The sequence below is a fragment of the Dermacentor andersoni genome, chromosome 6 (genome assembly GCF_023375885.2).
Source record: "Dermacentor andersoni chromosome 6, qqDerAnde1_hic_scaffold, whole genome shotgun sequence".
Classification (NCBI taxonomy): Eukaryota; Metazoa; Arthropoda; class Arachnida; order Ixodida; family Ixodidae; genus Dermacentor; species Dermacentor andersoni.
This window is the reverse complement of record NC_092819.1, coordinates 109383278-109410244: the sequence shown is the minus strand read 5'-3', so window position 1 is coordinate 109410244 and position 26967 is coordinate 109383278. Positions and strand designations below refer to the sequence as shown.

At 45.3% G+C, this 26967-nt stretch overlaps 1 protein-coding gene across 1 annotated transcript in view; it reads left to right on the top strand.

Moving 5' to 3' along the window:
* Ack (activated Cdc42 kinase) overlaps positions 1-26967 on the top strand; it is a 116519-nt gene that overhangs the window by 69092 nt on the left and 20460 nt on the right. Inside the window, exon 7 of the mRNA XM_055066337.1 lies at positions 18304-18426. Coding sequence (XP_054922312.1) covers positions 18304-18426 — 123 coding nt within the window. The remainder of the gene's footprint in view (positions 1-18303; positions 18427-26967) is intronic.

The window sequence follows — 26967 nt, the reverse complement described above, 5'->3', positions numbered from 1 at the left end:
TGATGTAATCATTATTTGATTCATACTCAATTTGTTTTTCAAAATTACTATTTGCACACCCCGACATATCCTTCGCCTTGCCATTTTAAAAACATTGTCACTCTTTGGTCACATTTCATGTCTGTATGCATCCGTGTATGTGGCTGATTATTCCAGTCCAAAGGCCACTTTTGTGCTGCACATTTTGTCCCTGGTTAAATTTGCTTACTGTTAAAAAGCTTTGTACGAATGATGGTAAGTTAAGTTAAGTGAGTTACTGATTCGCATTTGCACAAAACTTCATTTTTTTCACACAGTAACTTACTGTATAGTGGTTTAGTGTCATTATGCATAGCATTGTTTTTATCGTGTATGCATTATTTTACCCATGGACAAAATAGTTAGGGAAACCCACCCATAGTATCCCTAGTGCTCAACACATTCTTGGCGGGGACATTTTTTGAGGCCTCGATTCCCGTAAATCATGACCCACAAAGCAGTTGCACACCTTTTTGTTGCTTCCTTCTTGAGCTACAGAAAGATGGCGCCACTGTGCTTGCGATTGGAAGGGAGAAAAATTTTTAACTTGCGTTGATTTTTCGAAAAGATGTTACTTTCGTGCTACAACAAATAGCTGCAAAGACACAAGCTGCAGCGAACGCATTAATAACCTTTCACTGCTCTCAAGGAGTGCCTCTTATGTACCAATAACACAAAGGCTGTTTTATAGAAGTCGCATGACACAGCTGTCTTCTTTTTGTCATAGCAGTGTAAGGTATTTCCTCACAAATAAATGTTTTATCTCAGTTTCTCGGTTTGTGCTGTATAGGGCTATGTTTGCGCTTTTGAGGAGCATTGCGTAAAATGTTGCCTTGTATCTGGCATGCGTGCTAGCTGTTTAGTTAGCCCTTGAGGAGGAAAGGGGGTTGAGGGAAGTAGGGAGAGGAGGAGGACAAGGCACTTCTTAAAAAAAGCGGTGAGGAATCTTCCGTACCGCGCGGTGCATGCATGCATAAATGTTCAACATACGTTCAACCATATGTTAAAAAGTGCACGAACAAGGGAAGTTCCAGTTTGGAGCCAACCTTTTGACAAGAAGCTTTGTGTCAGCGCAACATTTAGACAAGTACCTTTTGCCAAAATGTCAACTTTGAACTGAGGCTTCCCTCCTTTGACCATTGCTTATCGCTTCGTCTCCATCTTCTTGTGAACTCTTTTGTCTTGGTTTAAGTTTTGTTTGTGTACTCTAGATGTTAAGTTGTGCGAGATCAACGCATGGAGTTCTTGATGCATTAGGTGGCCACGTGCTAGACATGGAACGTCATCACTCTCTTGAAATGTCCCGTCAGTAGGCATAGCGTGTCTGTGTTGGGACTTGAGATTTGCTGTATTATCCCTAGGAGTGGTTAGGGTATATGAAGGGGATGGGACTGTTATACTCGTTGTGTTTTTCTCGGTGAACATGCTCAGTTTAGAGATCTACACATCCCGAACGTGGTGATGGCTGTTACAAAAACTGATGCGGCCGCATACTCATTTTTAGTGTTGAATGGCAGCCCCCTTGTGGCAGTAAAAGGAATCATGGTGATGATATATGTGTGTGTATATGTCAGTTTTCTATAAGGCTGAAGTGAAAAGTGTTTATAGACCTGTATTGATTTAAGTACCATTTTGGAATGACTTTTGGAATGACTTTTGAATGACAGGTTATGCAAGACTTATGTAGCCGTAGCAAATGTAAGTGTCCGTGTTTGTAGCTCAGTATGGCATTAATTTAGCGAGCATCTATTCTTTATGGGATTTCTTTTTGTACGCATGGAAAGCACGTACACAATTACAAACCATTTATTATAGACAAAATAAATCTACTGGTGGTAGCTACGAATAGAATGCTTTTCTGGGCAGGAAACCGATTGCTACGGCAATCTTTTTATCCCATGTGTGATTTCTTAGACTGCAAGACACATATGATGCTGGGATCTTTTTACCATTTGCAAGTGAAAATGGGGTACGTTATGTATGCACAATGTAGACCATTCACAGAATTTGTAAATTTTCTGGAGGGGCTGTTTGAATGCCCTGAGCTTTTCTAGAATATAGAGCTTCTTCAAAACTTCTGTGACATACATTTCACGTGTGGTAATTCAAGCTCAGGTAATTCAAAATTTCTGTTATTCAAAGAAATGACAAAATTTATATGTCTTTATGCGTTTTTAGTGCCTTTTGAAGACTGTTAGTTCAAGAAAGGCTTTTAGTTTATTATAATTTTCGGGCTTTCTATGGTATTGAACGACATGGAACGAAGTGATCGAGAAGCACATTCATATAGCATGGAGAATCGAAATGTTTTCATGTGTGATATTCAGGCTGCTGTATGTTGATGAGTGATGCTGTAAGATGGCACCACCATAGCTGGCTCTGTGTTTCTGATGACACGGTCATACATCTGCTTGTAGGCCTGTTCAGGATGCAGTGTCTGTTTTAGTGTGGCCAGGCTTGGATATCCATCGGTCTAATAATTTGTAAGTCGTGTCATTTTCAACCACACCTTATTCAGCTTTCTGTAATTCAAATATCTGATAATTGAAACCTGCAGTCGATAAGAGTGAACTGACATGAGCTGACTGTAGATGCAAAATTAAGCAATATTTTTATATGTCCAAATGTCTTCCAATTATATGTTTTCCTTGCTTCACTTTCTAACTACAAGCTTGCGCTTTGTTTATTGTAGGTTTAGCTAAATATGAGCATAATATTATGTGTGACTCAGTCACAGGACTCATCTATTGCATTGTCATCTTCACGGGCTACAACAGAGATACGAGGCGCTTCTGTGAAAACTGCAAAGAATTACTGAATCCAATGGGATACAGAAAGTCTTCACCAACATGTCATTTGATGCAGCACTTGTTGAGAAACATTTGCTAATCATTGCTAAGCTAATAAATTACTACTGAAAGTTCACTGACTAACCTTTTTATTCAAAACTTTACGCATCAGCTTATAGTTGCTGAATTGAAGCTAATCAGTGCTGAATGCCTGCTCACTTGATGGAAATCGAAACACACATCAGTTTCAACAACTCAATCCCCAAAATACATCTTAGTGTTCACTGCTACATTTTTTTCAAAGTGCGCAAAAAATATTTTTGTGAAAATATGAAAAACTACATTGTATTCACTATTTGAGGACAGATCACCCGAAAGTTATCCTAGTTTCATAATTTCTAGTAATCCATCACGATTTGATTGCTGTTTGGCTCCAGTTCTATTATTACAATAAGTTACTAATAGGTAGTTGTCAACGAGAAGAAAGTGGGTTAACCGAAGGGCACAATTTTTATTGTTCATATCATAAGAAGCCAACAAACAAGGACACCAAGGACAACATAGGGGAAATTGCTTGTACTTAATAATTGAATTTAAAATATGATAAGTGAATGGCAATGAAGGTGGATGAAAAAACAACTTGCCGCAGGTGGGGAACAATCCCATGTCTTCGCAGTACGTGGGGGATGCTCGTAAGTACAGATAATTTCCCCTATGTTGTCCTTGATGTGTTTGTTGGTTTCTTATGATATAATAGAATGTAACTAATTCAAAAGCTAAGTATTGTTGCACATATGTGAGGGAAATGAAGGTTATATATATGTATATATATTTTAGGTTATCAATCTGTTTATGAGTAATTTCCACAACTTTTAAAAGGTCTGCCAGCATAAATAAAATGCTTACAAAAAAATTCTTTATCTCTAGAGCACTGCTTTCAGGAATTGTTCGCAGTCTTTGCAGGAATGCCCTATATAATTTAAATACAAGGTGTGGCAGAAAAGTAATGACACTGATTTTTTCCAAACAAAATTTGTTTTATCTTTACACATCAATGTTATCCCCTCCTAAGTAGTTGCCTTCGGCAGCTATACATCGGCGGAGGCGTTGTTTGCACTAATTGTAACAGTGCTGCAAGGCTTCAACTTGAATTGCCTTCAACTCCTTGGCTACGCTCACTTGGATGTTTTCGACACGACCAAATGGTGCCTCTTCAAGTGGGTTTTGATCCTGGGGAACAAAAAAAAAGGTCACACAAACTAAGATCAGGCGAATATAGGGTGCTGAGTGACCACTGAAATTCCTTTTTTCGTCAAAATCTGGTTGATGGAGATGGCCGTATGACAAGGGGCGTTGTTATGGTGAAGCATCCAAGTGGCCAAAATGTCTGGTCTGGCACGAAGCATTCTCTTTCTGAGCCTTTCAAGGACTTCTTTATAAAAAACTTGCTTGACAGTTTGTCCTTCGGGGACAACTTCTGTGTGAACAATCCCCCTACTGTCAAAAAAGAAAATCAGCATTAACTTGATTTTTTATTTGTTCTCTCAAGCTTTCTTTGGTTCAGGAGAAGTGTCAGTGTGCCACTTTTTACTTTGACGTATTGTTTCTGGATCGTACTCGAAAATTCATAAATCATCACCACTGACCACATGGCTGAAGAAGCCTGGGTCATTTTCTATCCTGTTGAAAAGGTCAAGGCACAAGTTCTTCCGATTGTCTTTCTGCTTAGTGGAGAGGTTGTTCAGCACCAACATGGCACACACCTTTCTCATGCCCAGATATTGAGTCAACATGATGAAGGATAAAACGATTCTGATTTAGCACACTACTCGTCAATCTCAACGTTAGTTGACAGTCTGACCTCACAAGAGCCCTCACTCTTTCCACATTTTCCTCAGTTTTCGATGTTGAAAGCCTCCCTGAGCAAGGTTTGTCTTCCACTGTTTCTCGGCCCTCCAAAAATGCTTTGTGCCACTGAAAAACTTGTGCTCCCGATAAGGAATGTTTCCCAAAGGCTCGTTGCAACTTTTCTTGGGTCAAACTCGCACATTCACCAAGTTTGGCGCAAAATTTAATGACACACTATTGCTCCAAACTTCGCCGTTCCATTTTTGTACCGCAGTACAATAACACAACTTCACTTATAGCGCTCTCTAGGGTCGCATGTTTACCGCATGAGATTGACGCTTTCACTGAGCGTCTGGGAGTGGCTGACGCACAAACTATGTGAAGGGGGCACCAGCATCACTGTCAGATTGCTCCCATTGTTGCCAGTCTCAATACTTTTCTGCTACACCTCGTATCTGTATGCTCTGTGAGCACTATGCCAGTATGTTGTGGTATTGCAGTGGTGCCTTTTATAGCCACTGTACAAAGATGGTTTTCACTGTGCCACAAAGCGCAATCACTGCCCAAGTGTAATAGTTTGATGGTAAAGGTTTCGTTACTCGAGAATATGTATAGGAAACAGCACTAATGGAAAAGAAACAGCATACAGAAGGTGCTGTGTGCTACTACACTGGAGAATTGCAAAGCATTTCATGTGTGATGTAATTATAGTGCTTTGTAAAGTGTTCAGCCATATTGTGCTAGTAAGAAGCACTGTTGTGTACCAGTTGACTTTGTAGCTTTAAGGCAAGGGGCGAGTTTGTGTCGTTTTCCTTCTGGTGCTGGTTTGCTCCAGAAGCTGTAGCAAATCGAAAAGCAGTAGTTATTTTCCTTACAACATTGTCACTTTGGGCGCTGGCGTTTTACACTCGCTGGTGTGTCTGTGATGACAGGTGATGTGGCATGGTCCAGTTCTGAGGAGTGGGCTTTGTATCTGTGAAAAGAAAGTGAATGAAGGCACAAATGCAGGTGAACTATGAGTATCAATGGTGTGACGAGGCTGGGTAAAAATGGCGAGCTCGGCGTGTGCATGCTCAGGCTGTCAAATTTAGTCACATGACAGTGTGGAGAATACTCTGGCTGTTCGTGTTTCCTTCTCTCTCTCTCTGCATGCTTTATTGGTATTTCCTGCACATGTGCGCTCTGTGCAGTCTTTCAGGCCACTAGCCACTTCAACTAACACATCACTGCACTGTCGTCAGTGTGTGGCATTTATGCTTTTTGATGGCACCGAGCTGCTTCACCTGTAGCTGCTTTGAGCGAAGCTGTAGCAGGCACTGATAGGTCATAAAATTAAAGCCAGCATTTAGGAGGTGGAAGTGTTGGTATGCTTATGATGATCATGTTAGAATCTTCCAGTTTTTACATTATGTGTATATTTTGCCAGGAAAGGTATGTAAATCTTGCATTGGGGGCCCGGATTTGTAGAACTGGCCAGTACTTCATGATTGCAGGTGCTCTATTACATGTGTAATGGAGCATGCAATTCGCATATTTTATTCGAGACAACAGCTGGTTGGTAAGAAATATGTGTTCCTTTTATGTGTGCATCCCTGTTGGATAGGTGATAATCACGGTTGGTATTCATGTGCACTTTCTTTTGTTTGTTTTACTTTTTACCAATGCATGTTACCTCAGATCATTATTCTTTGGATTTACTTTGCCAGCATTAGAGGTAGTTTACCCCTTAAGTGTTTTATTATTTTGACCCAAAGTGACCTTATTTTGCTTTTAGCGCTATAGTGTTAAGGGCGCCATATTGCAGAATACCTGGTGTTGGCATAGGCGTCGGCGCTGGCGTCGACGGCCGAAAAAATCATCCCGAACCATGCATTCTATACGGCACTAATATTGTTCTATCATTAAGGTGGCTCATACCTTGTCTTACATTCTTTACAAAGTATTCCTTGGAATTTTGAGAATGGCAGCCCAGAAACAGATGTCATGAAACAAAAAATTGACAGTGCATACCTTTTATATTAAATCTTCTCAGACTGAAATATCAAGAGCGAAACAATAACAGAAGGTTGTCCCACGCAAGAGGCTGCGTTTCTACCAGAAAGCTTGCTTTCGTGCATGGATTTCACCACCAATGTTTCCCAGTAAACATTACGGTTACATATAAGCTGAAGTTGCCCGGAAGTGTGAAAAGCAGTCAGGGATCCTTGAATGCTATCGCGGTTCGCTCTTAAAGATTTAAAGATGAAGCTTAAGTGTCTTCCAAATTTTTTTATTTAATGGCTTATTTTCAAACTTCACTCCATCAAAAACCCTTCTAAAGCTTTTTCAACCATTTTGCTTCATGATTTAAGCATAAAAACCTCATTTTACCACTTCACTATGCAATATCTATGTACTTGTCATTGCCATAAATGGCATTGTTAGAAATGAGAAAAAAAGATTTATTTTACCCTGCTACAAAGCTCTTCACTGAAGAAAGCTTTTCATCCATTGTTGCACTTCTAAGGCAAGTCACGAGTGGTGTGAAACTTGATGAAACACAGAATGGCGCATGTTCACGCCAGATTGTTCCAAATATGCTAAAAGGCACAAAAAGTGTGCGATTCCGAAAACATGGTTTTTGAGCGCCGACAAAGTGCTGCTATCGATGTAGTAGAAAACAAAGATTGCAATGTATGCACCTTTTCAGTGCTGACGAAATGACTTCTACCTGTGTTGTAGAATACAAAGAATGAATCAACACAGCCTTCAAGGCACTGAAAAAGTGCTGATATCTAGTACGTAATGAAAGAAAAAAGAGTGAAGTAACCATGGATTTCAAGTGTAGACACTGCAGCCTTCTATGTAGTAGAAGAAAAACAAAGTTGACGTGTGTTGTTCATCCAAGTCGCTTTGGAAATGAGATTATTGCCGTTGACAAGCTGAGCTTGTCTAAAACACTGAAGGGGTTAATCCGCTCTTAAGTGTAGCCTGTATCTCCTGGAGCACAAATATGTTCATCTGCATCCAACAAGATCGTTATGTATCAGCTTCCCATGGCTATTGATAACATATTCTTGTGCTTTCATATAGAACACAGCTTTAAGTATGCATTTGTGCATTTGTATTTTAGCAACGAGATCATTTGAATGTCTCCAGGCACTCTTGCTGCTGGTGTAATTGTACGTGCTGTTAGCTGGGCTGCATTTTTGAATTGTTGTGACAAACTCGAACTTTCAGCTTGGTACTTGCTGTAGCATTGACATCTGATGTGCAGGGGGCACCACTGGGAAAGAGAACACCTATTGAATATTGAAGCAGTAATTATTGAATAAGGATGACTTGAAACATGACTTGCTGGTTTATGCTGGACAGTTACCAAATCTAAGAGTGGTGCTTCTTTATCCCATTGGTTAAATGCAAAAGCATTTAGCATCCGTAGTCTAAATCGTGTTCTCTATCACATTGACATACAATGTGTACTGCCTACTGAGACAGATGGGCCAGCAAGGTTTGATGCCTTTTGTTAGCATACTGATCATCGTGATCTTTCTTATATTGTTATTTATTGATCAATGTTTGTGAAGCAGTGGTGCTAGTTACACAGTGAAAGCCTTGGAACCTTGCATTGGAACAAAAATATTTTTATTTTTCTTGTCACAATGCATGCCATAGATCAGTGGCTCTGTTCACCATTTTCTGTTCGACATGAAATTCCGTGTTGCATGACGAGTGAGCATGTTCAACATTTACCGCGTTCAGAAGGGAGTTTGCAGGGCTGCAGCTTATGGCACAGCACTAAAGATGGTCACCATTGCTGGTGGCAGTTGTGATTGCAGCAACCTTCAGCTTGCTGATCATGCACAAGGCTTGTTCCAATGATTTTGCTTTATTTCTGTCAGTGATGCAGTGTATCATAACCTTTTGTAATTGTTAACGTACTAACCAGACTTAATTTACCTGACACATTTGTCTCTCTCTCTCTGTCTACACTTTCTACAGTTGTGAACATTCTGCATTTTTTGTTTTTGTTTTGTATGTGTTGATGATCAAAATAAATTTAGTTGTTTTGACGAACAAAAGGAAGTTTTCCTTTCTTGTGTCGTTTCCTTCTTTAATTTTCTTTTTAACTTATAACCCAGATTTATAAGTTGCAAGGTGTAGAACTACATTTTCTATGTTGCTTTTGATATACAGGATGTCCCAGCTAACTTTAGCCAGAGTTTAAAAATATGTGAATGCCACATTGCTGGACAGAACCATGGTAATGTTGTTTGTCGTCACTTGGAGATACTCAGATTATTTTTTCATTCTAGCTAATTACATAACTAGTCCTAATTAATTAATCAACTTCTCAAATATTATAATTATATGAAAAGTGTCAATGAGAAAATTGTAGAGCGCCATGATAAACTCCCAATACAGCCTTCTGTTGCTCAATATGGCTACATAAACATTTTTTTCTGAGCGGGAAAAAAGCCTGCGAATACATGCAAAGTGACTCAAGTGGCCAGTCACGCTGCAATTATGCGTATATGCTGAGCACTAGGTCGCGGGATCGAATCCCGGCCACGGCGGCCGCATTTCGATGGGGGGAAATGCGAAAACACCCGTGTACTTAGATTTAGGTGCACGTTAAAGAACCCCAGGTGGTCGAAATTTCCGGAGTCCTCCACTACGGCGTGCCTCATAATCAGAAAGTGGTTTTGGCACGTAGAACCCCATAATTTTTTTTAAAATTGTGCGTATATTTGCGGGCTTTCACTCCTGGAAAAACGCTTCTATGTAGCACGTATTTAGCAACAGAAAGCTGTGTCGGGAGTTTTTCATGTTGCTTTACAATTTTCTCATTGAGGCTTTTCATTTAACTATATATGAGAAGTTGATTAATCAATTAAAACTAATGTAGTTAGACGGAATGGAAAAAATACTCTGAATATTTCCAACTGACGGCAAACAATATTACCTTGGTTCTGACCAGCTACGTGGCATTCGCATATTTTTAAACTCTGGCTAAAGTTGGCTGGGACTGTTAACCACCTGTTAACCTGCATCTGTCAGATGTGCTGAATCATCTTCTAACGTGGCAGCAAAGATCAGATTTGGTTTCACTTACTAAGTCAAATGTTTCAGTTTCAGGCACGCTGACCATTGGCAGAAAAGTAGCTATAGTGTCATTGGAACACGCAGAAGAGTGCATGTTTTACCTGAGTGCGCGCAGAACTAGTGCGCACTGAGGTGCTTGGTGAGCGTGTCAGCAAAACGCTGCAAGCCTTTTATGCGCGAGCAGACGCTTCTTCTGAAGAGCTGGCTGCTGGATCAATATAGTCGTTGCATAACAGTCGAAATGAATTAGCACTATAGCTTAAAGGGACACTAAAGTGCAAAATGATTTCTTCTGCATCAGTAACTTACCGTTCTACAACACCAAAAACACCACTCTTACAACAATAAGATGTTTGGTAAGCCAGAAAAAGCGCAAGAACGAAATACGGGTGGCGATGCTTACTTAAGTTCCCGCACCTGGTGGCTGTGACGTCTTGGATTTTGATGGCATCTTCTAGGGCCTACTAATTATATATTGTCACGTGGTGGTGACGTTGGAAAACACAGTAGAAATACTGTGAACGACAAAGCTAACTTTTATTGGGCGAACCTGTGCTCACAAAACAGGCTGCACTTACAGCACAACGTTAGCTGCGAACACGGTCGGCGATCGTCGAAAATCCGATCAACGGGTCAAGCGCCTCGGCTTTTATACGTCAATTGTCGAATGTTCCAGGTTAATCGCTGGGACCCGCGCGCCTTCCACAAAGTTCTACATTATTCGCGTCGCGCACACATGCAATCAGATTACACAAGGTTCGGTCACAGACACTGGATGGAACCATCGATAACATTCCAGGAACTTCCCTCACATGCAAGCGCGTCCTGCACTGTGCGATAACATTTGTTAGACGGTGAAACGTGTCGCCTGATGAAGACAAGTACACGTGTCAATATAGCGGTACAGGTTGGCTACATTGTGTTCTAAAGGAACCAAATATTAAACATGGCAAGTTTCGGGAACCCTTATTCAGCCAACGCTGCCCAAATGCGAAAACATACTTTGGTATCCCTGACGTCACGCTGACGTACCGGCGCTGGGGTTTAAGCGCGAAATTCAAATGCTGATTTTTGGACCTTCATTTTCTCATCTAATAATCAAACTATTTTTTTGAAATGACTGCCTGCAGGGTTCTCAAACAATGCTTCATTAGTCTAAACTGATTCTTTGTTTCGTTTTAGTGTCCCTTTAACAAAGAGACAAAGCGAGCACTTCTATTTCTTTTGTCACATGTGCGCATATGGATGAAAAGAAAAAATACACCACGCACTCGCACGTGCATATCTTGGCGATCAAGAATCCGTAGACGGCGGCGTGATGCACGATATCATGTAGCTTCTGTTCTTCCTCACTTAACAAGAAAAACAAAAGTGATCGGAAGTTTTGATTAGCACACCGCTGCTGCCTCGGACAGTTTTTCTTGACAAGAAGCATACCTCAGAAATGCAGATAAACTTGGGCTACATTGAATTGGCGCGCTTGTCCTCATTATGAGCGTGCTGCCGTATGCGGCCTTTCACGGGACCTACGCCGACGTGCGCTCTGCCGCAACACGGGAATGGCATGTGCAGAAGCCATGGCGTACGAGAATGCGTTGATATTCGGACTGGTTGCGGGACTCGTGAAGTAAGCTTTACAACGGGAAGCCGATGATACCGACACACGACGTTCTTTTCCCCGTTGCTGAACATTGTAGAGTCAGATACAGACAGTGCTGCAGGACATGAAATCACCGCGTTCGCGCACGCTGTGGTATGGGACATTTTGAACAGTACTGTACCATTCAGCGGAACATTTAACGAAAAGGTTATCGTGCCTTCTGTGTGAGCCTCGTTCGATTTCAATGGCATATTCTAGCGCAAATTTAAAAGCTTTTTTTGAGGCTGAAATAACCAGAGGAACACCACGAGACGTCCGCAAAACAAGAGCTAATTGCTCGTCCGAGACACGCACACACACTACGCAAAATGATACGAAGAAATGTGCGCGTTGTACACAAGCAGCGCGTGTCATCAAGAACAGCCTTATCTGATGCGTGCTTGGTGCATACGTTAACGTGCCCATACAAGTTTATTGCGCACTGGGATACCCCCTTATTCCTGGCCATCCGCCAGGCGCCTGTGGCGCATTCAAGTAAGTGAAGTTTTGAAAGTCGGCGTTGTCGGAGAGCACGCAGGCGTGAGCTGGAGACGTGGACGTTATAGCGCGAACACAGAGGAAAACAACATATTGCTTTCCTGGAAAATGAGGAAGAGGGGGAGACAAAACTGTGTATTTAAGGAATATACGTGGGGAACGGAGAAATAGGTTTCTTTCGGTAACCGTTGTACCGAATTTGGTGGCGGTGTTGCATTTCAACGGAGTAGTTAAAATCTAGCGAATGTTCGAAGCGAAATTTCGGTTTAGGCCATCAATTTTTTTAAACCGGAAATCGTTGAAAATCGAAAGAAAATCTAACAACACAACCATCTTTATAAATTTGTAACTCATCAGTGATTAGTGATATATTTCTGTGAACTGCACCCAGTAACACATCTGAAGCGGACCAAATTGATGTATTATGCATGGCTCTTAATTGCACCCTTATATGTGAATAGGAACTTTTGCAATATTTTTGTAAACACTGTAGCAAATTTACGTAAGCCGCATGCTCACGCACAAAGTTTGTCCGCTTTATATGCTTCAACAGATGCAGTTTGCAGAACAGCGACATCTTTTCTTGGAGCAGAGTTGCACGTTTCTAAACTTTCGTGATTATAATATATATATATTTAAGTATACCAATTTTCGGCAGTCTGAAAAGTTCCAAGCCCTAAATAAAAAGCCAGCTTCCGACAGTCATAGAACTGAGCTTTCTCTCTCAAATACCACAAACTTAAATTAAATTGGTCAAGGGGTCATTTCAGAAAAGCGTTTCTGTGTTTTACATGTATTTGAACAAGCGGCATTGGAGTTTGCCTCGAGCTAACTTGGCAACCTTCGATAATTTTTGCAGAGCCACAACCGTCCAAATAGGGAAATCTAGTTTGAAATACATGACGTCACACTGATGTTCCGGCGCCGAGGTTTAAGTGCGAAATTAGAAAAAAAAAAGGTGTCCGTATCCTTCGTTTGAAAGTTTTGAAACAATACGTAATCAATAGGGACTGATTTAGTGTTTTCTTTAGTTTTAAATGTCGACGAAGACACCGTCTGGCGAGAATGACTACGGCGTCGATGACTTAAGTCAGGGTTCCCTCTCATCTTTAACGTTTTCTGATTAATGTGAAGCCCCAAATGGCTTTACCGGAGAGATTATTGTGCCACTTTCCATTATTTTTCTATTTTCCATGAAACTCCTAGGAGGAATTTTGCAGAATCTAGCGATATCCATATCTTCTTCCTCCATCTTAGATTTCTTGGCACCGCGAATATGGGCTGGCACGTCGACAGCCGGAAGAAACCATAACTAAGGCACTGTAGCGTAGCTGTTGTCGCATTCTTCGAGCTAGCCTCGTTTCGGACGTGTCAATCTGAGGGGCATTCACGTGCTGAAGGAAATAGCAGAAGACGAGGAAGTAAGCTCGTGTCACGAACAACTCGTGCGCGAGTCACTGCTCGTGTTTTTTAAAGTTATTTTTTGCCTGGATGCGTGAATAGGGTTGTGCGTCGCATTCCAATGTATCTGTTTAATAATAATCGACGACGACGTCAACAACAACAACAACAAGAAAAATCGTGATAGTAATAATAATTACAGTTATTATTGTTAATATTATCAATTATTTAATGTGCCCAGAAACCACGCTGAGGTCTGGGTGCTGGTGCACAGAAAAGAAAAACGAAGGTAAAAATGTACGAGTAAAACTTATGGGATAAAATCACAGTTTCGCCATAAGGGCGAAGCAATGAATGCGATAGCATCATGTTGGAATGTTACACGAAGTGTTAAGGCTCGCAGCGGCAGTACGAATGGCAGTGAACGTACGAGCTAACAAGGTAAGCACGCGTGGTGTGGCGCGTGATGCGGACACACGAACAGGGAAAACTCGATGAGCGCGACCATCATCGGTCAGAAGTACAGGGCCGGCTCACGGCGGGCACGACGAGTGCTTCGCGTTTTCTGTCGACGTCGCTCGGCCTCCTGTTCCCGCAGCGCGCCACGCCCGGGCGCCTCCGTCATTGAGCTGCAGCGTGCGGCACACACGCAACATGAGACTTGTCCGCTATTCCGGCATACCGGCACGGTTTGTGCGGATTACCGGATGTGAGCGGCCGGAGCAGTGCAGCCGTCTGGTGTCGTAGAGCTTAATCAGACAAACGCACAACTAAAATTGCAGTAACCTACTTTATTATGCTTCGCTGCTGGTGCAAATCGTGGCAGCGGCGTAATTGTGTTCACAATTACACCGCTGTCGAAAACTTACACCCCAGCTAAGAAGAATATAGTAATTGGCTCTGTGTTTAGATGGTTGAGCTTTGCACCACCAGATGGCGCCACCAATCTGGCCGCTCACATTTACGCCCCCGACCATCCGGTAATCCGCCCAAACCGCCCCGGTTTGCCGGAATAGCGGACACGCTAAATGTCTCTATTGTTTCTGCATCTGAACTAACGGAGTGGTCTTTGTTGCGCCGTACGCGGGCCTGCCTTGCTTCGTTAGCGTTTCGCTGGAGCTCCTCGGCCGGCTTTCTGACAACACGCGGGGGCATTGCAAGTTTGCGCGATTCGAGGGACGCGGTGCTTCGTGGCGGACACCGCGCACGAACGGGTGCTCTTCTGGCCACCGCGCCTTGGCTACTTCGTGTGGGAAAACGATGGCACAAGCCGAAAGGGTCTGCGCGGTCTGCGTAGGCTCTTCTTACAATTCCTTCCAGCAAGAAAATGTGCCTAACCTGAGACCTTAGAATACAGTTGCTTCTGTGCTTCATTCCCTGCGGCCTGGCGTTCAATTTCTGACGCAAAGGGAAATCGTGCAGTTCATGTGAGGTAACGTCCTTCAGAAAACATACCCAAACGAAAGGAACAGCATTTCCCGTGTGCATTTACTGGTGATGGCTAAAAATTACGCGGAGTGTTTACTGTGGCACGCGCCAGTGGCCTTACGGTTAGAGCATCAGGCTTTGTTTCTGTTCAAATCCTTCCATAGGACAATTTCATTTATGTTTATTTAATACACAGCCTTTGTTAGTGACCTACCGCCACATTTAAGTATCGGGTATGTTTCAGACCTTTCTCGTGGGCCGATCCCAGAGATAGCGCGGCCTAACAAGAGCCGTTCCACTAAAACTATATCACTTTCAAATTTGACGTTTGATTTTGTGTCGCACTCTTAATAGTTAATATTCTGGGAACATTTAAGGTACAATGCAAGTGCTGTGTCAGTGTTATGGTTCCTAACCTTTGTGGGCTAACGTTCTCAAATTTCTGAGGAAGAATTTTGTCAAGAATGTAAGACTTGGTATGAGCAACTTTAGTGATAAAAAAAGTGGGGCAATTTAACCCGCAAATGCAGCACGTCATGTGGCATGGCATGACATATAACATACGTATACCTAAATATATGCGCAGCCTCACGGCAAACGCGTACGACGACGCCGATAATTCGCTTGGTGTGTGCATATAATAGTTGTTGCAATAAGAAAATAGAATAAAAAGCGCACAAAAAGGAATTGCATAAATAACTGCATATGAACAACACAGCGATCGCACACAATTGACAGACGGATAACATATAGGGAAGAAGAGAGAAACTATAAAAAGTCATTAGAGGAGTGAAGCAAGAGAGAAGGCTTGAGAGAAAGTGCGAAAGTCGGAACAGAAAGAAGGCAACATATTTTGGGAGATATACAAATGGAGAAAATGGCAGTTGTAAAGATTTTGCGCCCTGTGTAGAGGCGAGTGTCTGCTGAAAGAGGCAGGAACGTGGAATGGCCTACATTCCCTGGTAGTCTTCTGCGGAACCCGCATCGAAACAGAATCTAGTAGATCTGAACCTGTAATAATTCCGTGAATCATTTTGTATAAAAAGAGGACGTCGGTTCGACTACGTCTGCAGCTAAGTGACGGAAGTGTAGAGCGATCATTCAGGTTTGAAATGTCGCTGGTGCGTGAAGTTGGAAAGAGTTGTTTATATATACTCGCCAACCTTTTTCTTGCACATGCCAAATGAAGCATTATTTGAATGGCTCGCGCCATGCCACGCTACTGAGTTTCAATTAATGGGGGACAGATTGATGTAAGCAATTTGAGGGAGGGAAGTAAGCCTTCAGACTGACCTGAGTGCGCTCAGGCCCCGTAATGCTACGCGCTTAGAGTGGGGCGGGGAAGCTTAACTTCCCACCAAAAAGCACACCGAGGTCGCTTATTTGGACAACCATCGTCTACCCTGCACGATCAGTGGAATAAGCGAAGACAACATTCCAGTTTTTGATGAATTTAGGGTGAGTCCGTTTAGCTGGCACTATTCAGAGAATGAGGATAGGTTGAACATGCAGAGAGTGGCAATAATGTTAACGCTTTTCGAAGAGATGAAATGAATTACATAAGAACAGTCGGCCTGCTGAGCTGGATTAAAGAGGCGGAGGATATATAACTTGCACGGCAAGTCGCTATGTCCAGATAGCTAAGTAAAACAATTCACTGAATAACGCTGTATAGATCACATGTTGCAATTGCAAAACTGAAAACTAGTAGCAGTGAAATCATGTCTGGTTAACAGAAATCCTTGTGGCAGCAGCAGCTTTGAGATAAATGTCCTCAAAATCTGATAAAAATATGCATTGTCGTTCCAGTTAATATATAGTCTCGAACGGCTAAGGCTTCAGGGGTAACTGGTAAGTGGAACGCTATATATATATCGTAGCACATTTTAAGAACTGATATCTATAGTGGTGCTATAGATACCACTATATATATATAGTGGGGCTGGTCTTATGAGTTCTGCTCAGACGAGATTGCACTATGTTGCACGGCATAAATTTCGCTGTTGTAACAACTGCCCTAAAGTGAAATGACAAAACGAAATGCAAGTAAACAAGAATGGGAACAATGGGCAGAAATCATCAAATGACGATTATCAAATTTGAGTGGAGACCTTCTGAGATATACTGCTGGGGACACTAATTGGTTAACTTTGTTGGTTAAATTTATTTGGTTGTGACGCGGTGCTGCATCCGGGTAAGTCTGCGTCCAAAACCACACCAAGAATCCTTGCGATGACTGGGCGCGAGCGCATCAGGATCGGCTCACCAAATCGCCACCTTCGATTGCACTGCCACCGGCATCGGTCCAGTTTACTCGTTCCCGGAAAGTGGGGAAGAGCCAAAGAAAGCTTCGCATTAAGACTGGAACTTAATTAGTGACGTGTCTAAATGGCCACATCGCCATCCAGATTTCTGATCCTAGTACCAGTAAGGTTCGTGTCTTCAGTTGATTCACCTGTACTGGCCGAAGTACGCAGTTTTCTTCGTGCGATAAACTACATATTTTCGACAAAGAAAGCAAACCAAGACAAGCACTATGTAGATATCACGTATAGTGGTTGCCTTTACTGTATTCCAGCAGTGATACGTAAAGGGGAACATAAATCCCACCTATGGTTGTCCGGCGGGCGGCTTAGGTGTAACCCCGCTTTGAAGAGGCCTTGGTGAGCGTAGCCGCGGAGGAACACCACAAGAGGTGCTGGATGTCTTCGAGGGCAGCTGGGCGAGGGCAGAAAGGACGAGCCGCGCTAAAGGCCGGCCAATCGTCCGGAGGCCAAAGACTAGGTTGCAGCTGCCGTCAGTGCAGCACACTCGCGGGTGCTTCTCAGCCCTGTTTTGTGCTCGCTCGTTGTCCGTCCTGGAGACCTATTCTTGACACGGTCAGATTCCCCATGTTGACGTTTCGAGCCAATCGGAGAGGCCTTAACGGCCGTGTGAGCCAGTCAACGCTCCCAACATGGCCTGATGCCTGCTCTGTTTTCCTTTAGCGATCAGCAACCGAAAAGACCACTCGTGGTGCGGAAAGTCAGGCGTGCAAGCACGGGCACATGTAAAACGTGAGGTACAGCACAAACTCTGACTATCAACCAGTGGCGTAGCTAGGTCGTCTGGCACCCGGGGCCCATAGGTCTCCTGTCACCCCTCCCCACCCCCCCGGGTGTAGCGGGCGGAAAGGGTGTCTTCAGGCGCATATGACACCCCCCCCCCCACTGGCCCCTTGCACCCGGGGCCCACGGCCCCCCGGCCCCCCCTGTTGCTACGCCACTGCTATCAACTGAAAAGTCGCACAGTTGCGATAAAGCAAGACGCGAAACTTATCCGCACCACTGCGCGACTTTCCGGCTCGTAGTCGGCGTTTGTGTTATCCTTCGCATTCTACTTGCGCATGTGCTTGCACGCCTGCTTTTCTCTGGGACCTTTCATCCTTACCAACTTGCCCAACTTCGTCATTCTGAAAAAGCCCAGCTCGCAGCCTTCACACCTACGCAGTTCGGGCTCGGAAGGGTAGCTTGTATAGGCATCACCATGAGGGGATATTCTGACTGCCGACTTGCGTGCAATAGTTCACTGTGTGTCTGTTGTGTTGTCGGTTTGCAGGTACGGCCGTTCCTGGTAAATCCCTCAGTGGCGCCCCCACAGTCCGCCGGGTCGAGCCGTCGCGTGGACAAGGAGGAGACCATCCTGGAGCCGGTGCTCCTCCCCTCCGTGCGCGATAGCCAAGTGAGTCGGCTGGCGCGGTCTTATCAATTTTTAAAAATCTATTTCTTCGGGTATGCGCCATTGTGCAATGCAAGAGGAATTGTCAATGTTTTGCCAACACACTGGTAACGCAAGGGGAATCGTAATAAGATACACTGGGTGCCTCCCAGACGACCGCGTTTCTTTTATTGAAGACGCCTGCTGAGATCGCCTACGTCAGCCCGAGCGCTGTCCTCTTCGGCATGGTCTAAAGACCGAATCAACACGATCCCGACACCACTTTGACCACTGTACTCTGGGGATTAGCATAGGAAACAAGAAGGCCAGTGTTGATGCATTGTGCAGGGGCGCGATCATCAAAGTTGGAAGGAACGTCAAGTGTTAAAATTTGGCTGACCTAGCCCTAGTTGACGTCTAGGTAATGCATTGTTTGTAGAGAACGGTTGTATGAACAATGTAATAGTTGTGTTGGGAATGGTTATGTATATATTATGCACGTCAGCATTTACATTTTTAAGTAAAATGCAATTTTCGTGATGGCAAGTTATGAGATTGAAAGCAAAGAAACCCAGTGGCCCATACACAGTGGTCCCAGTGCATATACCCGCTGGGATTGATCCCACCAAAGATAATCGCAAAAATAAATGTTCCCCAGTGGCACATACGGTTGTGACTTCGGGGTGGAGGACGAAAGACAGGCTCTTTCTGCAGACGAAGAAGAAACGAAAACTTTATAAAATTCCAGATAGTGGACATACATCGAGGCACTCTATACAAGCAGCTGTAAGAGCGCAACAGACCGACTGGGCGGTTGGAAGCGACTCTCTCTGTTCACAATGGGCCGGTTCTCCCTTCAATTTCTGTTGCGACCCCTCGTCGGCAGGAACCAGGCGGCGCAGGGTGATGACGTCGCCCGCGTCGAATTTTTGATTCGTCGCGGAGATGGCTGGGCGCTTCTTGAAGTCGCCTCCCGTGTCGAATTCTTGATTCGTCGCGGAGAAGTGGGAGCTCCCGTCGCCTCGCTGATATGCACTTGGTGCACGTAGTACGGCAGCTCCCGTCGCCTCGATGACAGCCACATGGTATGGCACAACAACACCCCCGCCGATGTGCTGATTGAGTGGCGTCCTTGATGGGGTTAAGATGGCTTTGCCGGCATTTAATCCGCTGGTCTTTCCTTTGCTTGGATCTGATAAAGTTCACGGAGTGACCGAAAATCAACGCCAACCACTTCGGTGAAAGTGAGCACCCTCCCAATGCCCTCCACAGCGCCAGACCAAACTCCATGAAAACAAACGCTCTAACCTCCTCTGTGCTCTCATCAGCACCGTTACGGTTATTATACTAAACACGAAACACGCACCCGATAAAGAGCCCGGGATACAGACCTCCACAAATAGTGCTCTCCAAGAAGACACATTCAAAGAGAATAAACAGCTAAAGAATTGAAAGCATATTTAGCGCCAGCAAACAAGGACGTAAGGGAGACGACAACACAATGCGCTTTGTGTTGTCGTCTCCCTTACGTCCTTGTTTGCTGGCGCTAAATATGCTTTCAATTTACCAACACGCCCAACAAATGGCAAAGCTAAAGAATAGATTGCAAAGCAATTCCTAACAGTCATTTGAGCAGGCAAGACACAGCAGAGGCGATCGAAGAAAGCTTATATTTTGCCCTGTCTTGCTCCGAGTGAAAATCTGTCACTTGTCATTGGATTTACCATCTTGCTGACATGCGTCGCATGACCGAACAAGTTTCAACCTCTTTACAGTTCGCAACTTTCACGTACGGTGGCGCCGTCGTGCGGCGGTGGCCGGAAACAATCGAAAGATCATACTCGCCGCTGGCTGCCGCCCGTTCGGGTAGCGCATTGGTGTTGTGTACGCTTTTCCTTCACTTTTGGTTGATGTTTTAACGCGTTCAAAGCTCCCGCGAGATCCTGAAGGACACCTAACATGCTCAGAATGAGCAAACATAGAAGGAACCGTATTTGCTGCGTGCCGCAATGGGTGCCGAGCGGTAGTTATGCGGTAGGTGATGTGAGCCTTCACTCATTCCCACCGGCTGCGTCCATGAGGAAGAAATTTATTAAGCTGCGGATCGGCAAAGCTGTCACAGAAGCGATGAAGGTTTGTAGTGTGCACTTCATGCCGGAGGACATTTTTGGAATAAGACAGATGAGTGACGATTCCGAGCACTTGAAATCGCTATAGACGCAGGCATAACACTATATTACGTGCAGGGAAAGAAATAATGCGCAATCTTAACTCAAATGTGTTGTAGGATGAATGATGCTTGCGTTCTTGCCACTCATGCCTTTGCGGCTGCGTTGGAGCGCAAACATTCTCCGTGAAGCCTTGTACCTGCTTCAAAATTTCTTGTTCTCGTTCATGCATTCGTGCTCTGCAACGCCGGCTTGACATTCCACCATTTTCGAACAGAGAGATGAGTTTCTCATTTGTGCATCGAAGAAAAGTGACGCAGACTTAGGGGGACCTGGAATTCGTACCTCGTCTGCCACTTCGACGCTCGGCTGCAACGTGTGCACAGGTGCGCATGACTGCACTCGTAAGGTAACAAATCCTTGTCCAACAAACGTTAAACTACTGTGCAGTGTTCGCGAAGCGAACCCTCAGCTGATCTGCGTGTATATTATTTTTAAAGATAACTGGAAGAATGAAGCGAGCATTGCCGCGGACCGGTAAATATCGGCTATGTATATCGCTTGATCTGTCTATAGGCAAGACGCGGTAGGACTCACGCAGGCTGTAAAACTACCGCAAAACTGTAGCTTGCACAGCACGCATAAAGCGCAGTAACTAAATTACAACGGTGAACGGTTATTATATTAGCTCGCAAAAGCGGTCAGATATGGTTTCTTGTTAACTTCTGGTGTTCAACATCCAGCTTTGTGAACACAGGCAGGGATAACTAGACAAGAAATTTTCGCACACAAAACACTGCTTTAGAGCCGCTTTTCACGCCGTCGATGTAAAGGACTTCGGTCGCGCGACACCAGGAAGGGTTTTTTTTTCTCGACACGGCGGCTTATTCAAGCGGTCTAAGTAACAACTTGCAGAGAGCACCACACCGTATAAAAACTCATGGTACCCGTTCAAAGAGGTCAAATTAATGGAATAGCAAATAGAAAGCACGGTCACTTTTCTTAATAACACCGTCGCCGTACAACTGAATCCACAGCTCGTGTGGTTTGCTTCGAAGCCGCGAAGTTTGTATGCAAAGGCCTTCAACTGTCACAGACGTCGACGTGCCTGCTTTTATGCCGCAGCACACAAGATGACCAGCGTTAGGACTTCCTCGCCTTCCAGCAGGCTTCGAATCCTGCGTTCTGCTCACCCAATGTGAGCCATTACGCAGGCTAACGACAGCGGGCGTGTAAATTGAAGAGACATGACGACATGACGTCTAAACATGACGACGCGAAACAACATGTCACTGAGCAAGACGACCGCAGCACTGAGCCGGCTGCTCTAGTTCCTAATCTCTCGGACAGCCATGTTGGATTTAAGGTGGCGCCCCCTATAGGCCGTGAAAGTTGCGATAATCTTGCGCTAGCCTAGCCTTTGTCTTCTTGATACCAAGGTGACCCGCCCAAGCATTCCCATGCGCTAACTCTAAAAGATGTGGTCGGTACTTTTCTGGCACGAGTAGTTGAGTTGGTTGTATGTACAACCCTTGGAATCCTGATATTTCCGGTACTTGAGACCTGACCTAGTGTAGAACGAGATGTTCTTTCAGACCACTCCTTCATTCACATTGGCCTGCAGCACAGTTAGCGAAGAGTCACTTTTCTGTGCCGCGATAAGCGCCTCTCGCTCAATCCTACTAAGCTGCTCCCAGCAAAAGGATGCGGGACTAAGCAGTAAACCTTCCACTTCAGCCTTAGGTACTCCGTTTTCCCGAGTCTCGAAAGGCTCCTCACCCAGTGTCACTGATCCGGTAATTGATCCGTCACAGGTCTGAGTCCTCTGCTTTTCATCAGCCGTATATCCCGGCCTAGGCTGTGAGGACGTTACATTGTCAGTTTCCTCGTTTGAAGATGAGGTTTCACGTTTCTTTGAGAGGGCGCGTGACCGCGATCGCGTTAATGCCATGCAAGCGAGACTGGTAGAGAATGACCGGCCATACTTTTCTAAAATCTGCACCGTTTTCTTCGAAAAAAGATATGAAAAGTGTTCGGGTAAACTTGGACTCACGGCTGCCTCCGTTTGCAACCTTCCAAAAGCGCCCTCGAGGGTTACCCTGGCAACTGGCAAGCACGCGCTCTGCTCTTCTGTGACTTGTCTGATCCAGGCGCATTCCCCTGCATAGCCCCCGGGAGAAATACAGGATGGATGAGTAACATCCATGGTGGCGGCGGAATCGCGAAGTGCCCTGCACATTTTCCCGTTTACCACGACCTCCTGTATATATGGCTCGAGCAGCCTCAGATTTTCGTCTGGATGGCTAATGCTGGCGAACGCGATTTGATCCTTGCAATTTGAGGAAATATGGTCTTCCTTGTTGCAACGGAAGCAGATAATTGATCTCCGGGCCTCGAACGCGCGCTCTACGTCTGCCTTAGCTTTAGCGGCCCCAACCGACTGGGCTGTCTCTGCTAGCCGTTCCCTCGCCACCTCAGCCTTAGTCGATGCTCCCTTGCTGAACTCGTCGCTCGTGGATGACTTCTTATACGGCAAAACTGGGTTTGGAGGGGAAAACCGCTTTACAGAATAGTACTTTTTTATCTATCCTATCTTCCCGAATAGGTTTTTCTTGGAAGTTTCGGCGCGTGTAATATTCCTTCGCGAACCGAGCTGCCTTCTCTAGGTCTACCTCTGGGAGCCTGTCCTGCAGCCAAAGTCTAACTCCTTCTGGAACAACTCGGTAAAACTGCTCCAGTGCTATGCATTCAAGCACCTCGTCGTGGTTACCATAAACTTCTGCACTTTTGAGCCACTCTTTTAAGTTAGACTTTAACTCGTACGCGAACTCAGTGTGCGACTCGCTGCCCTTTTTTGCCTGTCTGAACCGCTGTCTAAATGCCTCGGCAGAGAGGCCGTGTTTGTGAAGAAGCGCGGCTTTTACCTTTCCATAGTTCTCGTAGTCTTCTTTAGACAAGCGTGCGAGAACTTCTGCGGCCACTCCTGGGACAACTGAAAGAAGTTTTTGAGACCAAAGGCTCTCGTCCAGCCCTATCTTTTCACACGTGCGTTCGAAATTCACGAGAAAAAGTGCGATATCGCCGCCTATCCTGTGCGGTAGCACCAGGTTCTGTATTCTCAGTTTAGGCGTATCGTCTCCACTGGAAAAGGGATTTGAACGCGCCGAGTTGATTCGAATTTGCTCTATTTCCAGTTCTTTCATTTTAAGAGCATGATCTCGCTCTTCTCGCCTTTTCTGCTCCTCTTCGCGCATTTGTTTTGCTTGCTTCTCCTCTCAAGAATTTCTCCCCAAAGCTCTTCGACTACCTCCTCAGTTAGCTCTTGTGCCCCGAATAACGTCCAGAATGGCTTTCTTCCGCCTTGCCGCACGGAACGGAACACCGAGAGGCACATACATTAAGTGTGCGGTGACACCCTGTCCAAAAGCACCAGTTAGCTTTATTCTGCCGCTGCTCTGACCCAAAATCTCAGCCGATACCTCATTCGCTCGTATCACTGGGAAATCTGCACCTGAATTAATGCGCGCGACGCAGGGTTTGTCTCCTATACTAAAATCTCGATTCTCGGGTCACCCGTCAGTGGGCTGTTCCCAAAGGCAGTGTGACGCAGTGGTATGGCAGCGCTCTCAACTGATCTCATTCTGGGGAGCTACGCGCAAAACTTCTGCTTTCTTGGCAGTAGTGTTATGTGAAGAGTCACAATCTACTTTAAGGTGACCCCGTTGTCCACATCCAAAACACACGACAGAAGTAGGGCTGAAGCTGGACCTAGCGGCTTCTTTAGCTTGCTGCCTATAAGTATAATTTCCTGATGCAGTACCGCGGTAATTGCCTTTCCGGCTAACGTCCAGACTTTCATCGAAATTTGCGGCTAACTGTGCGTCTTTGGCTTTCAACCAGCCCTTTACTTGCTGCTGGGTGACCAGTGAGCGGGGATGACTTGGCATTAACTGCTTTAGCCTATCAGCTATCAGCAATTCCTGCAGACTCTCAAACGACAGCATCTCTCTACTTCTGAGGTAGTACGTGTGCATTGTCTCCAGGCGTGCCGCAACTTGGCCCCAAGATTCGTCAGCTTCCCTCTTGATTTCGAGAAACATTCTGCAGTACTCACTTGGAGTCACCCGCAGTTCCTTCAACACCCTATATTTTAGGTCTGAGTAACGCATTACACCAGCCTCCTATTGATTGGCAACGAATGTTCGCATCTTCTCATTTAAGAATGGTAATATAATAGTGCCCTGTATTTCCTCAGGTACACTCAATGCCGCAAAAAGAGCGTCCACGTTCTTGAACCAGGCGGAAATCATTGGCTCATTAGTGGGCATGGGGGCAAAGGACTGCTTTCAACTCTTTCGCGCATCGTGCCATTCCGGTGTGCTGATTCCGGTTGTCCGGTTCCTCTGACGAGGCACTCGACGACCTCATCTTCTCCAGCTCTAGCTTGAGCTTTAACGCTCCTGTCTCAAGCATCGATTCGCGGGTGCGATCCGATTCATTCACACTCTCACCTATCATCGCGTTTCCATTTGAATCCGCCATCTCCCAGAGTGTGCCTGAACGCAAGTGCATTCGGTGAAAGGGACCTCGAGAAAGAGCACAAAACGAGCCTCACCTTGTCGTGATGCGTCGCCCGGTGTTGTTGTCAGCTGCGTCAGTCTTGTCACCCAGGCTCGTCGTGACGTAGTCCTTCACCGGGCCACCCCTGGCGTTGCCTTGCTCAGTCGCGTCGACGTTCCTTGCTGCCTTGCTCCTGATGCAGAACTCCACAGCACATCCTTTGTCGCTCAACGAAGTCCTTCGGCTCTGCCCTCGTTTCTTGACGCGCAGAAGCTCTCGTCCCGCTCAGCTCCAGTCTCGCAAATGTTGTTTGGCAGGCTCGTACGGGACGCCAGTACTGCTTCTCACAGCGTACTAGCAGGTCCAAGTTGCTGCGAGCGTCCAGTCAGCTTCACCGGACTTAAGCACCTTCCTCGCTGCGGGCTGTCCGATCCTGTCGACTGCGCTAGTTAATTTCCTTTCCCTTTATCCTCTGGTAGCTTCAGCACTAGTTAAGGAGAGAGGGTGTTTAAGGTCCGAAGTCGGCGCCCCTCGATGACTCGAGTGCACGGTGGCAGCGCGAAGGAAGAGCCTTTTTCTGATAAAGTGACGCTTTATTCAAACGCGGAGACGTCTGTCCGAGTCCAAGCCCGAAACTCTCCTCTCTCTCCTTCAGCTCGGACCGTCTACCCTTTTTTCCCGAGCAAGGGTGCAGATCTAGTGTCTCTTCTACGGCACAGCCACTAATCCGATTTCTGTCCACGCGTGGGTGTTTCCTGCGTCCCCTCTTCGCGGAACCAACCCACTTGCGTCCTTCGTTTCCGGTTATTGGCCGATACAGCAGCGTGTGAACTCGTTCGGCGCTTTGCTGTAGTCGCCTAAGCTGGGCCACAGAACAACAGCAAGGTCAACTCCCTAACCTCAAACTGACTCTGTATGAGGAGGATCAGATTTTAATGAAGAGAAAGGGGGAGAGGTCGGCCTGGAGAGCGTGTCTCTAGCCTGCTACTCACTGGGGAAAGGGGAAGTGGGAAATACAGGGAAAGGTAGGTGGCGGGTGATTATGGTATAGTACAATGAACTACTATATACACGTTGTCCAATATGCGGTTGCGCACTGTAGACGCAATACACGCAAGAGTAATCTTGTCCACACAAAAAAGTAATCTTGTCACAAAAAGTTATTGCGCAAACACATTTCGCACTGTCTGCACGTCTCACGGTTTCTAGAGGCGATCGTCTAAACCAGTTCAAAAGTGATATTATGGCACGTTGGGCACAGTCAACACCCCTCCAGGCGCCCAAAAGCTTTTTTTCCGAAAAGGGGCGGGAGTCCAAGCAGTCAACAGTAGACTTGAGTGTTCTTCGTTCGGCCGCTTATTGAGGGCACACGCAAAGTACGTGAGCTATTGTCTCGAGAGTGTGACAGACGCTACAGTTAGGGTCCCGTGCTTGTCTAATCTTCTGAAAGTATCGGTGGGTGTATGCCACACTCAGCCGTAATCGATGAATGAGTGTTTCCTGGCCCCTCTGCAACCGAAGTGGAAGCCGGAATCGTAAACCAGCGTCAAGTCTATGGAGGCACTCTTGCCGATGTTTGGGGTTGTCCCAATGTCGCGCCATAGAAGTTTTGATGGAGTTATGGAGCAAGGCGTTAAGGTCATACCGGGAAAAATGAATTTTTATAACGTTTCCGTCAGTGTGCGCCTTTTTTGCTTCCGCGTCAGCCGGTTCATTTCCAGCTATTTCACAATGGCTAGGAATCCACTGCAGCACGATGGTATGCCCGGAATGAGACGCCTCAGAAAGCAGAGACATGATATCATAAACCAGAGGACTATATGCGGTTCTGTCATTC